At 45.2% G+C, this 14,391-nt stretch overlaps 1 protein-coding gene across 1 annotated transcript; it reads left to right on the top strand.

Annotated features, from left to right (window-relative positions):
* Positions 1-1,405: 1,405 nt before the first annotated feature.
* Positions 1,406-11,226, top strand: Fgf23 (fibroblast growth factor 23). The gene is made up of 3 exons (XM_005378729.2): positions 1,406-1,820; positions 7,773-7,876; positions 9,176-11,226. Exons 1-3 carry the CDS (start codon positions 1,628-1,630, stop codon positions 9,608-9,610), a joined length of 732 nt encoding a protein of 243 aa, XP_005378786.1. The 5' UTR covers positions 1,406-1,627; the 3' UTR covers positions 9,611-11,226.
* Positions 11,227-14,391: the final 3,165 nt, after the last annotated feature.

The following is a 14,391-nucleotide window of genomic DNA, read 5'->3' as shown; positions in this document are numbered from 1 at the left end:
ATCAGAAGGCCACATTCTGGCTCTACCAGTCATTTGCTTTGTGACTTTGGACACACGGACCCTAACATCTCCATTTCTCCATGTATAGCATTAAACTTTCAATAATGCCCAGCATACCTATTTGAATTGATTTTTCTTTTGGTACTGGGAATTGAACTCAGGACCTTGCACCTGCCAGGCAGGTGCTTATGCCACTGAGTTATATCCCTGGCCCAGCACACCTATTTAACAGACTTGTGGTGATGTTCAAAGGAGCTGAGAAATGTGAAAATGCTGTAAATCTATAAAACTCACAAGCTACACACATGCAGAGTTAGGAATGACATCTCTGCCTGAATCTGTTTGATGGTATGTGCTTTATATGATACCTACTTATTTTTATCTGTCTCCTCCATTGGATTTGAGCTCTTTAAAGCATAAATCACATCTCTCTCTGTCTCTCTCTCCTTTGCATGTGTGTACGTGTGTGTGTGTGTGTGTCTGTGTCTGTGTATGTGTTGCTGGGGATTGAATTCAGTGCTTTGCACAAGCTAGGCAAGTGCTTCACCAGAGTTGCTGCCTGTCTACAGTGTTCTCTTGGTAAACGGGAACTCAGAAGACGGAAGGCTCCTTGGCCTGTGTTTCTGCATTTCTCCAGCTGCTTGCTCCCCACTGGACTGTAAGAGATGGCAAATATGGCTTCCCAAAAGGTATACCTGGGAGCAAACTGTGCAAGGTGCCCAGTTGCAGAGCCATCAAACTATGGGAATGCCTGGAGGACCACCCTACCCAGGAAAGTTTCCTGCCTTCTGACCTGTCTGCTCAGCCAGCAGCCTTCCCAGTCCTAGGCACCCTTAAGTGAGTCTCTTTCCTATTAGAACACCTGTCACGATCAGCTTATGTGTGCTTAGCCATCCAAACCTGGCAAAGTGAGAAATTAGAACTTTGTCATGTTCAGTCACTTTAAGGCCTTGCTTTTTTTTCTTTTTTCCCACTCCTAAATCTTCCCACATGGCAGCTGAGGGTTTCTTGTCCCTGTTTTGCAATTTGTGTATCTTCCCTGTTATTGGGGTCTTGACACATGCCATCTGCCTAACGATGTCACCCACCTGTGCTCAAACAGAGGCAGTGCCGTGCAGTCTCTGGACAAGGAGTTAAAAAGATCTCAGAAACCACAATGAGCAGAATGGGCAGGAGTTAGATTGCCAAGGAGGAGGCAGCGACTGTATGATTGAAGCTGGACTTTTTCGGACTGCTGGCTGCCTTCACATTTCCTGGTGGAAGTGGGACAGGTCAACAGACAACCTAGGGTCACAGATAACTTTTACCCACACATGATTCACTTTTTGGAGCACTGGCTTGAAACTGAGTGGGGTGTGTGTGTGCGTGTGTGTGTCCCAACCCATGTGCCTTCCGCGGGCCTCAGAAGTCTGCACTTTCTTCGCACAGCTGATTACAACACAGAGGATGTGGATAGTGAAGTTTTTCCTGTTTGATGTCACACTGTTACCCTTTAAAAGTTGGAGCGGGAAAAGGAGGGAACCCAGCCTAGGAGCCTCAGCGCAGCTACCTGCAAGGAAGAGGAGGAAGAGACCAAGAAGGAGGGTCAGGTTTCAGACTTAATCCCAGTCAGTCAGAGTGTGTTGAGATGCTGGGGACCTACTTTGGGCTCCTGGTCTGTGCCCTGAGCCTGGTCAGAGCCTATCCTGATGCCTCCCCATGGCTCAGCTCCAGCTGGGGCGGTCTGACCCACCTGTACACTGCCACAGCCAGAAACAGCTACCACCTGCAGATCCACAAGGACGGCCACGTGGATGGCGCACCCTATCCAACCATCTACAGTGAGTAGGGGCTTCTGGCCGGTCAGAGGGGTGCACCCGTGTCCGCTTGCATGGAAGCTGGGGAAGCCTTCTAGCTTCTTGTCTAGGAAAAATACTTATTGTGCTTGTGTGTGTGTATGTGTGTGTGTGTGTGTGTATGTGTGTCTGTGTGTGCTGTAAACTTTAGGAGAAGAGTCTGCCGCTCCTCTAACTGCTATTTACTGGTGACTCTCCACATGAATGAGTTTATCAAAACTCTTTTCACAAGATAGGAGTCATTTTTCCTTACTCCTGTCCAAGGATTTGAAAAAAAAATCCAGAAAGACTAGGAGATCTAAATGGAAAAGAAACCAGGTAGGTCCACAGGCGCTGAGTTTGAGCTCATAAACTTTGAATGAGGTTAAGAAACTACAGATTTCTCTACCGTCCCAAGGACTGGAATAGGACTCAAGGGTTCTTTCCAACTCTTGAGCTTGCAGTATTCTGGCCTTATAGAAAGGTGCCCCAAAAATGTATTAAAGACAGACCTCTCAGGTCCGTTGTCTCAGTAAACCTGACCAGGTACCCAACCTACGCACCCATGCAGGCATCCAGTAGGCTGGCTGGGTTCTTGCAAGGATGTGCACTTTAAGTTGCTGATTCCATTCTGTGGAGCTAAAAGCTGTCTCATGGGCAGGAAGTTGATCTAGTAGCAAAGATATTGGCAGTGTGAGACAACTGGGACGCTTTTAAAGACTAGTTTTATGGTAAGTTGGATCATAACATGCAACAGTCTATCCATTAGCTGAGATTTATGTCAGGGCTCTTCCTGTACACCTACATAAAGAATGATGAGGTAAGAGAGGAGAGGGAATTGAAAAGACAGAGTTTTCTATATTAGGAAGACATGTAAAAGTTATTCTAAGGATACAGAAAAATATGAGCTAATCGAATACAGTTCAGATTGAGGGAGAGGGACAGTAATCACAATCTTTCAGTAGCTGAAAAATTTCTTATAGGAAATATGATTTCCCCTTTGTTGTTGTACTAAATTAAGTGATTATTATTGATTATTTTTACTCTGGTCCTATTGTGTAAAAATATTCATTCTACTAGCAAGCAAGGAATCTGAAATCTGACAACCAGATATTTACACATGCAGAGCTCAGTTTAAATGTTTTTAAGTGCCCGGTTCACAAAAGCTGAAAGGAAGGAGGAAAGCTCTCCTCAAATACCAAACATGAACTCAAGGGGACAAAGCAGGACTCAGGATTCAATGCACCCTGAAGGATAGGCAGGAGTTTAACAGAGAAAAATCTGACATAAGTCTGGATCCCCTTCGTGTATCTGGAGTACTGCTAATTGTGTTTGATTGTATTTTGATGACACAGTTCTTCAAAGACCTCAGAATCTGTCCCTCCTTCTTATTCCCCAGCTCATTATCAGATTTTTAGGAAACATAATTTTCCTTCTCTACAGAGAGCTGCCCTGACTTTCACTGCAAGAGTCTCTGTCATTTAAAATGTGAGACAGTGCATTAGGGTAAATTATTATGATTGCCATAGATTGAAAGGGCTGCCTACAGCTAGGAAATAAAGTAACTCTAAATTTTGTTTAGAATCAAGGAATCTTGCTGAAAGAAACCCTCTAAAGTTACATCCTCCTGAAAAGGAAGTAAGAGCAGTTCAGGCTGGCAGTGGTGAGGAGGAGTGCGAGTCAGCCCCTTGAGCACGCAGCCCACAGTGTAGACCCTTTCCCTCAGAAGCCACCAGGCATCGGGCCCAGAGGATCCACCATACTAGCTTAGTTACTAGGAATGAGTAAATATGAGTAAAGGGATGTGATATGGATTGAGCTAACTTAGATTGGGGTGTGTATGCACATGCATGTGTGTATATATGTGTGTGTGCCTGTGTGTGTCTAGTTGTTTCGTCTGATGTGTGTACTAAGCATTGTGTTTCAGAGAAGATTAACACTAACTTGGGGAGAAGAACTAGGGTCAGAGTAATGGAGGAGGCTTTGCCTGGTTCATATAAAACCTTTGGTACTGTTCAATCAGTTAACATGTGCATTTCTATATGGGTTAAAGTTATTATTGTGTTAAAAGTGGAAAGAAAGAAGGAAAGAAAGAAAGAAAGAAGGAGGGAAGGGAGAAAGGAAGGAAGGAAAAGGAGAAACTATGGATTCAGGTAGACAGCACAACTAATTAAGTCTGGTGAAGGATTTGTAATGGCCTTACAGATGAACGGAAAGCTATGCCCTTGCACTGATGGGAAAATACGGGTTTGTGGGGGTTTTCCTCCTAGTTAATCATACATTTCCAATGAAATCTGAATCATGTGGTTATTTTGTTTTTTAGTAAACTCTTGATTAAGAGTTGAGTACCCAACTTCTTTCTGGTAATTGGTCTTGACAGTGGATACCCTGAAAACTTTCTGCTTATGAGGTTCTCCGAGCTCTCCTGGAACTCAGGAGGCTGCTGGGAGGAGATTCTCCAGGACCCATGCACTTGTCCTACATGAACAAAAACACCCTCCTACTCCCCATTATCCTCACTTTGGGCTTTGGAGAAATGTGAGGAAAGAGACGTTTACTACCCCTGGTTAACGTGCCTTTATTTTATTTTATAGTGCTGAGAATTGAAACCAGGACCTCATGTATCCCCCGCAAGTGTCTACCACTGAGCTCCACCCCCAGCCCACATTTGGTGATATTACTTCCTAGATCCTATTTTCGTGCACACACACCACCCTCGAACTTTCTCTGCTTGAGGCTGAATTACCTCTGGCTCTTCAATGCTATTTCATAAGAAAGTTTCTTTTAAGGAATTCCAAGCCCTTTACTTCTACCATTTTATTTGTCATTTACTGGCAATAAGACCAGAATAGAGCAGATAATTTTTTTTACAGTAGAAGTTAAAGGGAAGTGGTAATGGTAATACTGTAATTACTAGCATGTAAATAGCTAACTAGCATCCCTTTCTAGTGGATGAAATTATCTCATTAACTTCTCCGGTAAATGTTTCTACTGCTTTAGCTTTACATATGAAAATACCAAAGTTAAAAAAAGTGTAAATAACTGGTTCAAGGTTGCCCAAGGAGTACAAATGACCCAGAGGACGTCTTGACCCCAAATCTCATGTTTCTCCAAGGTCACATGCATGAGCAGCTCCAGGTCTGAAGGAAATCTCACCTGCAAAGCCTGCCCAGTTCCAACAGGTAGAGTGGGAGGATCCAGCAGCCACAGGGATGCTCTCCTCTCCTCTGCCAAATTCTCCCTTGGGATCTATGCTTGCTCTGACCACAAGGAAACCTTACACTTAACTAAACCCTTTCCCGCGGTTCCTGCTGGTTTGACTCAAAGCCCATGCACTGCCCACCATTCCACTGCAGCTGCTCACTTGTCCTCTACTGTCTGGTTGCCACTGGGACTGACCCTGGAGACCAAGAGCCACAGTCCCTGCCCACAATGACCCCAAGCTTCAAGTTGGCCCAAGGTCAGCTGTGAGCTTGGCACAGACCATGGGCCAGCATCTGCCGCAGTCCTCCAGTCACCTGTGCAAGACTTGTGCTACCTGCCTCAAGGTGACTCCAAGAGAAAGGCAGGACACCTATTGTCATGCTCATCTTGTGGCTGAGGAAACAGAGGCTATAGCAATGTTACCTGATGAAATGAGGTGTAAGTAGCAGAATTAGGACCAGCATCCTTGTCCTCTGTTGCTTGGCTTCTGGTTCAGGACCTTCCCCCAACCCACAGGGCCACCGAGAGGCAGTGCCCTCTGCCCAGTGCCTTTCCAGCCCTTGGTTTTGTCTTTCATACTTGCACTGATTTCTGCAGAGCAGAACCTGTAGTGTCCTAGGAGAAAGATGTCTCTGGCTGGAGTTTGAGTTCTGCTTATCATTTAAGTTGGAATGCTTCTACTACTACTAAAATACTACTAATAATATAACAAAAATGACAGCTGTTTCAAGAATTTAAAATTATAAAGTACTTAGAGCACAACAACTCAAAAACAGCTACATTATTAAATGTAATTTTTTCTCAGTTGGACTGAGAAGTAATCAGAACACAAACTATTTTTATATACTGCTTATGTATATACCAGGGTTTACCACAAAATTAGCCGTATGTTTGAGACATATAAGTAGACATTATCTTGGAAAAAATGTAAATAATTGCTATACCTCCCTTCCTCACCCTATTTTCCAGAAGATTCCCTCAAGCCAAACTTTGACACAAACTAATTTTTCTGACCCATTCTGTCTTCTCTCTTCTTTCTGTGCCCATTCCCTCGGTCCCACATCATTCCTACTTTGGTCTATATGGCGCTCTATACTCAACTGATATCTCATCTTTGCCTACTTCCTCCCCTCAGAGTCCTTTATAGTGAGCTTACATGGGATGAGAAGAGCCTTGGGCTTTAATTCACCCACGGGGCTCCACCACCTGCCAGCCTGGGCATTTACAGCCTCTCCAGGTTAGAATACTGCCCAGACATCTTCCCTGGGGGCTGTGAGATCAAATGAGATGAGTCACAGCAGGGCAGGCAGGAAGCAGAGTGGGATCAAGGGGTGAGGAGGGGTATATACCCTCAGGCCACACTCCTGGTGGCCCACCTCCTTCCACCAGACTTCACCTCCCAACATCACACCCAACTATAAACCCATCAGTGGAATAATCCAGTGATGAGTATCACATACCCATGATCCAGTCACCTCCCCAAAGCCCTACTTATGAGCTCATGAGGCTCATGGGGACATTTAGATATAAACCATAACAGTAAGCAGATCAAAGTGACCCCAGTGACCTTGAGAAAGGGTTTTGGATAGAAAAATGTCAGGTTTGAGGAGAAGTCTCACTAATTATCATTCCCGTTCCACCACCATGTGGTTTGATTGTACCCTTACCACAAAAAAAGAAAGCACACTTACACCACTACCTGTTATTTATAATGTAGGTCTACACATGGGCTCCAGGCCCTTGTCAGAGATGAGTTTTTGAATGAGGACACTGAAAGACTATCAGGGACTGAATCTAGAAGTGGCAGCTCCAACTGAGCAAAAGACAAAGACTTGAATCCAAGGAGAAAATGCCATCCATCAACATAGAAAGATGTGTATAGCTCCCGCCAGGGAAGGCACAAAAATGTAACCCTCCAGCAAGGGAAGGAATACAAGCTGTAGTAATGGTGCAGGCATTGTGTTCAGGGGCTGTGAAGAAGCAACCAATTCTGGCTAGGGAGTTGATGAAGGTCTTTACCGAGAGTAATACCTGCATCTGGGGAGAGAGAGAGAGCAGCTCTAATACAACACAGCTGTCTCCGTGGAAAGTCAGACTCCAGACAAGCTGGAACTGCAAAAGATACCTCAGCACAGATTTTAAAATCACAGAAGCATGAGGCTTTGAAGTACATGAACACCACTGCAAACATTAAGAGGTATTAGCCAGAAGTCAGGCGGGTGCCACATAGGTGTAATCCCAGTGACTCAGGAAGCTGAAGCACGAGGATCACAAGCTCCAGGCCAGCCTGGGGAACTTGGTGAGACCCTACCTCTAAATTAAATTAAATTAAATTGAATTATTAAATTAAATTAAACTAAAGTAATATTTTTTTAAATGGTGGAAATGTAGCTCAGTGGTAGGATACTTGCCTAGCACTTGAGGCCCTAGATTTGATCCTCACTATGGGGGGGAAGAAAAAGTTATTAGCCAGGCAAAGGAAGAAATAATGTCCAGATGGAGAGAAACATCTGAAGCACAGATGAAAAAATTCCAGTTCAGAAGGCCTGGTACAGGAACCTAAGTGTGTGTGTGTGTGTGTGTGTGTGTGTGTGTGTTGGTGTAGAGGTCACAGGAAATGAGGGGACAAACAGAAAGCGAGTGTCAGGTGAAGTCTTCACTGCCAAGAGGTTTGTGGAGGCGGGTCTCTCGGAAAAGCTTGGCTGTGGACTCAGATGTTTGTCAAACCTTTGACCTGAGTGGTGTTCTCTGCAGGTGCCCTGACCATCAGATCAGAGGATGCTGGCTTCGTGGTGATAACAGGGGTGATGAGCAGGAGATTCCTCTGCATGGATTCCCGAGGCAACATATTTGGATCTGTGAGTGTCTTTTTGTATGGGACACCATTTGCAATCATCTAATTTCTCTGACAGGATGCAGACTTTTTAGCCTAAAGTTCCCACTGGCGGTGTCCCTTAATGATCTGTTTTCACTGACTGTTTCATTTGGCCCAAGAGTAGAATTCACAAGTTTAAGCAGCTGCCGTTTGAACCGAGGGAATCTGGGGGCCGGTCTTCCCTGCCCACTAGTACCCAGTTTTGCACCTAGTGCCCAGGTACACAGTCCTAGGCCCTTACATCATGCAAATTCTTGCTGCAGCGTACATTAGAAAGAGTGAGGGGCCGTTAGTATCCTCTTGATCTGTTAACAGCTGTGAGCCTGGGCAAATCTCACTTCTTCAAACTTCAGTGACGTGAAATAAAGCACAGGACTTGATGCTTCCTCCAATTAATAAAGACCTCAGTTAACTGCCTCTGCCCGGATGGTGATGCCAGCCCTTCAGATCTGTAGTCAAAGCATTTCCCAAACTGAAGCCTACTGCATGATCCAGAGAACTCTGAGATAGGCAAATAAAAGGACTGGTTGTTCTAGGGGTCTCTTACCACCAAACATACCCACTAAAAATTTCTGGAGAAAAGAAACTTTGTGCTTCAATTACTGCTATGTCCCAGCAGTGCAATAGTATCTGGCCAAAGATAAATCACTGCGGAAGGCATCTAGACAAACAGCCAGCCCTCATCTGTAAAATATTGATGGAGTTTGAGAATTAAATGGAACAATTATGTAAAAGCCCTAGTAGGTACTTGAGGCACGCAGGACCAGTAGAAGAGTGAGGATTCAAACCTACCTCATCCGCTAGAGAGCTCGTGTCCTGCACCCCAAACTACCCGACCTCTCTGCTGCGGGGACCCTCACTGATAGCTGACTCCACGAACTCCATCCCCCTCTCCAGGCAGAGACAAAAGCCAGCTTTCAGCCTGAAGAGAGCTGAAGGAGGTAGCGAGGGGGTGGGCAATGCTGCTTGTGAGCTAGCTCTGCCTCTAGTAGCCGGCTTGGGCGCGTCCCCTGTTGCAAGGGCCTCGCCCTGCAAGCCAGGTGCCATCCCAGGTCTCCAGCCAAGAGCCTGAGGCTTCAGTGGATGTCGCCTCCCGAAAGCTGAAACACACTCCTGACTTTCCCTAGAAGGGACATCCACTACTGGGGTGCTGTGGGAGTCCCAGGCCCAAGCTGGGCATTTGTTAAGCACGCGGGCTTCAGGCCGGGCAGCACTGGCCAAGAGGACTTGGGGCAGGGTCACGCGTGCCGTGCTCACCCCCTGCACCCTGCTCTCTTCCCAGCACTACTTCAGCGCTCAGGACTGCCGGTTCCGACACCGCACGCTGGAGAATGGCTACGACATCTACCACTCTCCCGAGCACCACTTTCTGGTCAGCCTGGGCAGGACCAAGAAGTTCTTCCTGCCGGGCACCAACCCGCCGCCCTACTCTCAGTTCCTGTCTCGCAGGAACGACCTGCCCCTGGCCCGCTTCGTCACGCCGGGGCCGCGGCGACACACACGCAGCGCCGAGGAGGACCCGGGCCGCGACCCGCTGAGCGTGCTCAAGCCCCGGCCCCGCGCCGCGCCCGCGCGCGCATCCTGCTCGCAGGAGCTGCCCAGCGCCGAGGACGCGGGCCCGGCCAGCGACCCCCTGGGCGTGCTGCGGGGCGCCAGGGTGCACGCGCACGGCGGGGCGCGCGCCGAGCGGTGCCGCCCGGGGTTCGGGGCCAAGTAGGGGGCCGCGCAGCCCGTGCCCACCTCTGCGAATTAGAACCCACAGGCGAACCAGGGACCGAAGGGGACTTCCCTCTTGGTCACGTTAGTGCCGGGGGTCCGGGCAGCTCTTCCACGCCCCGCAGGTGTGGTGCTGGACGCTCTGCACCCTGCTAGGTCCTCGGCTGCGGACGCTAAAGCTGGCCTGGGCACACGGATGGAAACACCCCTTCCAAGTCTTCTGCCCTGAGCATCTCTGGGGCAGAATTATCAAAAAAGAAAGGAAAAGACTGGTGGCCAGTACCTGGCAAGGAGGCCGACTAGAGCAGGACGTTCTGCCTCGCTGAGGGTGGAACCCTTTGCCTCTCTCTTCCCCTTCTTCAGAGAGCCCCAGAGAGCCCACAGTGACCCTCACCGTTCCCAAGTGGGGGCTAACTTAGGTTCCCCCCCATGTTTGGCTCTAATGACTTTGACTCAAGGAACAGGTTCGTGAAAATTTACTCTGCTAGGATTTGTTTTGCAAAGTGAAAGTGCATTTACTCTCCCCTAGGGACAACTAATTAAGTTTCTGCTTGCCAAGGAGTCAGGCTTTCTGCCTGAGCTCCAGAAGGTGGCCAGAAAGGGGCCTGGAGACACCGGGCCTGCTTTGGGTGAGGTTCTCTGTGGACTGAAAAGTTGTGTCCTTTTTCTCAGTAAAGTGGAATCAAAAACTCGGGGAGGAGGAGAAAGCTTAATAACCAGAGGTGCAAGAGCAAAACGGCTGTCGGATTAAGGGACTTGTCCGGGTCTGGTTGGACTTGGACATTTCTGGGCGTTGAATGAAGACAGCGCTCAGTCCGAGAGCCCCACTGCTGGAAAACGCAGCCGCCCTTTGCGCGCTGGCGGGAGAGGCCGCCCTCATCTCAGCCTAGCTGCACACTCAGATTCTTCCTACGAGTGACCCCATTCTCCTATCTCTATTTAAATGACCTCCTAAAGTGACTCCCTTAATAAGAAAAGTCCACCCACGCAACTTCTTTATGTGTGTGTGTGTGTGTGTGTGTGGTATTAGGGATTGAACTCAGAGCCTTGTGCATACTAGGCTAACACTCTACCGCTGAGCTACATCCCCAGCCTAACTCGTACAACTTCTTTCCCCTTTTTATTTCCCTGCCATCCTATGCCCAAACCTAGAGACTGACCCCTGTCTTTGCTTATAAGAACAATTTTGGATGACTGTTTTTACCTGATGATTTTAAACGGAGCTTGAAGGACCAGTTCCTATTGTGAAACACTAAAACCATGTATAGCAATTACAGCCTTGTATGATAAATGTTTCTTTTAATGGTTTTTGCTTCCTGTTGGGGGATATTATTCTGTACACTAGCTACCGGAGCCCTGCCCCAACCTTACTGATAACTAGATGGAAAATCCCAAAAAGACTTTGGTAAAAAACTGTTTGATATCTCAGAAAGTCAACAACACCACCATCAAGAGCTCTATACCTAGTAGAGCTAAGGCAGCCCCTGCAACTTCTTGTGTCCCTTGGCATGTGGCAATATTTATTTATTTATTTGGAAAATTTTTGCCTATCACTCTGTATTTATAGATATTTATAAAAATTTAATCTCACTCTTCTCTTCAAAAAAATAAAATTTATCTCAGCTTCTACTGTTGTGTCCCTCTGTACTACTACATAGAACACACCGCACCATGAGACTAAAAAGGGACTGTGGAGGGAGAAACGCCAAGGAAACCTGGAGAAAACAAAATTGAAAAGCCTATCAGAACTTTCACCGGCCGGGGATAGAGCTCAATGGCACAGTCCTACCTAGCAAGTGCGAGGTCCTGAGTTTGATTCCCAGCATCCTGCTCCAAAAAAAGAATTTTTAAGTATTTAAAGTTTTTTTTTCTGTTCATAAGCAGACTAAACAATTTTGATTAATCTAGACAGAACTGTTGGAAACAATGACATTTTACCAGTATTGCATTTCTGGTCACTCTAAAGTGTTTCCTTTAAAGAGAGAATGTTTTTATTAGAAAAATACACACTGACACAACCATATCTGTGACTGAGTAAATCAGAAGCTATGCTGTGCCAGTCATCTTTCTGACCCTATAACAAATACCTGAGACGTTCAACTTAGGAAAGGAAAAGGTTTCCTCTGGACCACAGTTTCAGAGGTTCTGGTCCATGACCTGTTACTGTAGGTCTCTGGCTGGAGGCAGCACATCATGGGGGATGGGGGTGGAACAAAACCGCTCATCTAATGGCAGGGAATCAAAAGGGGAAGAGGAAGGGCGGAGGTCCTACCATCCCTTCAGAGATGCACCCCATGACCTCAGCCCCTTACACAGGGCCCCCCTTAAAGACTCCACCACCTCTATGGTGCCCCAGGGTGGAGACCCAGGGATCATTCAAGATGCAAAGTAGCGCACAGGTACTGAACACATACACCATGGGACAGAGGCCACCAAGATAGAGATTTTATCAATTATATGGTTATCCCATCTGTTTCTGAGGTTGGTGTTTCTAAAATTCCTTCTTTTGTGCTGGGTTTGTTGGTACACTCTTATAATCCCAGCACTCGGGAGGCTGAAGCAGGAGGATTGCTATGAATTCAAGCCAGCCTGGGCTACAAAGTGAGTTCAAGTTCAACCTGAACTTCATAGTGAGATCCTGTCAAAAAAAAATAAAAAAAAAAAAAAAAGAAAACCTTTTTTCATCTCTATCTGTCTACCAAAACCCCAGGTGCAACAATACTTCTTACACTTTTGCATCTCTTTCTGTTCAAATTCAATCAGTTCAAGCCTTTAGTTCCTTATTACCTGACTTTAACCTTCAGCAGTTCCCTTTTTACAACTATTATGAAAGAAACTGGCATGGTCTGCTGTTTTAGTTGATATCCAGATCACCTCCTAACAACATAAGCAAAGGGAATTCTCTTCTGATTATGGCCCTTTTAGAAGCCTGAGTGCCAGAGTCTTCCACCCTGCAGGTAGATACTAGAGCACAGGGGGCAAATGTTTTATTTATTTAGCCACATGAAAACAGACTTACTAAAGGGCAGCTCATCACTGTGTCAAAAGTTCTCTCCGAGTTTTCTGGAAACAAATTACTTGGTGTTAGCTTATAAATTTCATCTCTTCATAGGGTTTCAGAAATAAAAGTTCAATGGGGCTGGTTATTCTTAACTTTGCTCCTGTCTCACAGGGCCTGAAGACCTAGAGAAAAGGAGTATCACCAAGAGAATCCTGTGGGAATAAGCAGGTCTTTGTTCCCTGTTAGAGAAAGAATTAAACAGTGAAGAAGAGAGAACATGTGCTGTGGACATTCTCCTTCCATGAGCTGTGAGAGTGCTTTTCCTCTTCCATAAAAGTTTTCCTGACTAGAGAAAGGAAAACTAAAGTTTAACCCCAAACAATCAATGGGATGAGGGTAGGCAAGGTGAAGAAAGAGGAATGTGGTATCTATACACTCATGTATTGCTCTATTTATTTCCTTTAGAAACCACTTTGAAGATATAAAAGTATAACACAACAATCATTGATAACAACCTACCACTTTTGTCTGTAACTCACTATTATTTGTCTATTTGTTTTCCTGAGAAACTATCTTGTAGATAACAATATGTGAAACAACAACCATTGATAATTTCCTACCACTTTGTCTGTAATTCTGTAAGCCCCCCTATTACTATGTTATCCTTCTTTTACTCTTTAAAATAAAAAAAAGAAAAAGAAGACCATCATAAATCATAAATTTTAGGAAAATTTAAGCAACTTTATATATTTACTTTCTTTCCTTGAGTTCTTTAAAAGACCAGTTAAAGCAAAAATTCTGACACTGTGTTGGGTTTATAACATATCTAGATATAATACATATGGCAAAGTTTCTACCCAGGACAGAAGGCACAAGTGAAACTGTGTATAACAGCGAACGTCAGACTGTGAACCTCTTGCCTCAGCTTCTTAAGTAGCTGTGATTACAGGAGTGAGCTATGAGACTACCTACCTCCCAATTTATTTTATAATAACAGAATGATCTTGATTCCAAAATTTGACAAAGAAATTTTTTTAAACCCCATAAACTAATAATCCTTGCAAATAAAATACAAAAATCTTTACAAAAGATAGCAAACTAAGTCCAACAATACATAAACATTATAATAATATATCATAACCAAATGGGGCTTATCCTGACTATGACAGTTTGGTTTAACATTTTAAAACCAATGTAATTCACATTCACATGTGTTCCTAATGTAACAAAATAAAAGAGAAAATCATTATTGCTAGTTCAATAGATGCAGGAAAAAACTGGACAAAATTTAATACCTATTCAGGACAAAATTTTGCAGCAAACTAAGAATGTAAGGTAACTTCTTCCACCAAATAAAAGGCACCTATGCAAATTCACAGCTGACACCATATCTTAACCTCCCAATCTTACACTAGGAAGCAGGCAAGAATAGTCTTTTTTACTACTTCTACTTCATTGTACCTGAGGTCCTATGGTGTGCAATAAAACAAAAGTGGATGGATATGCTGGGTGTGGTGGCTCATGCCTGTAATCCCAGTGCTTGGGAGGCTGAGGCAGGAGGAATGCTGTGAGTCTGAGGCTAGCCTAGGCTACAAAATGAGTTTAAGGCCAGTCTGAGCTACATAGTGAGGCTCTGTCTCAAAAAAAAGATGGGATATAAATATAAAACTCTATTTGCAGATGACATGATAAAAATCCCCAGGGAATCTATAAACTGTCAGGACTAAAATAAAGCTAAAAACACTGTCTACTATATCAATCTGCAAAAAATAAAATAAAAT

This window comes from Chinchilla lanigera, unplaced genomic scaffold, assembly GCF_000276665.1.
Source record: "Chinchilla lanigera isolate Chin_1 unplaced genomic scaffold, ChiLan1.0 scaffold00012, whole genome shotgun sequence".
NCBI classification, from domain to species: domain Eukaryota; kingdom Metazoa; phylum Chordata; class Mammalia; order Rodentia; family Chinchillidae; genus Chinchilla; species Chinchilla lanigera.
This window is presented reverse-complemented; position numbering and strand designations above follow the sequence as displayed.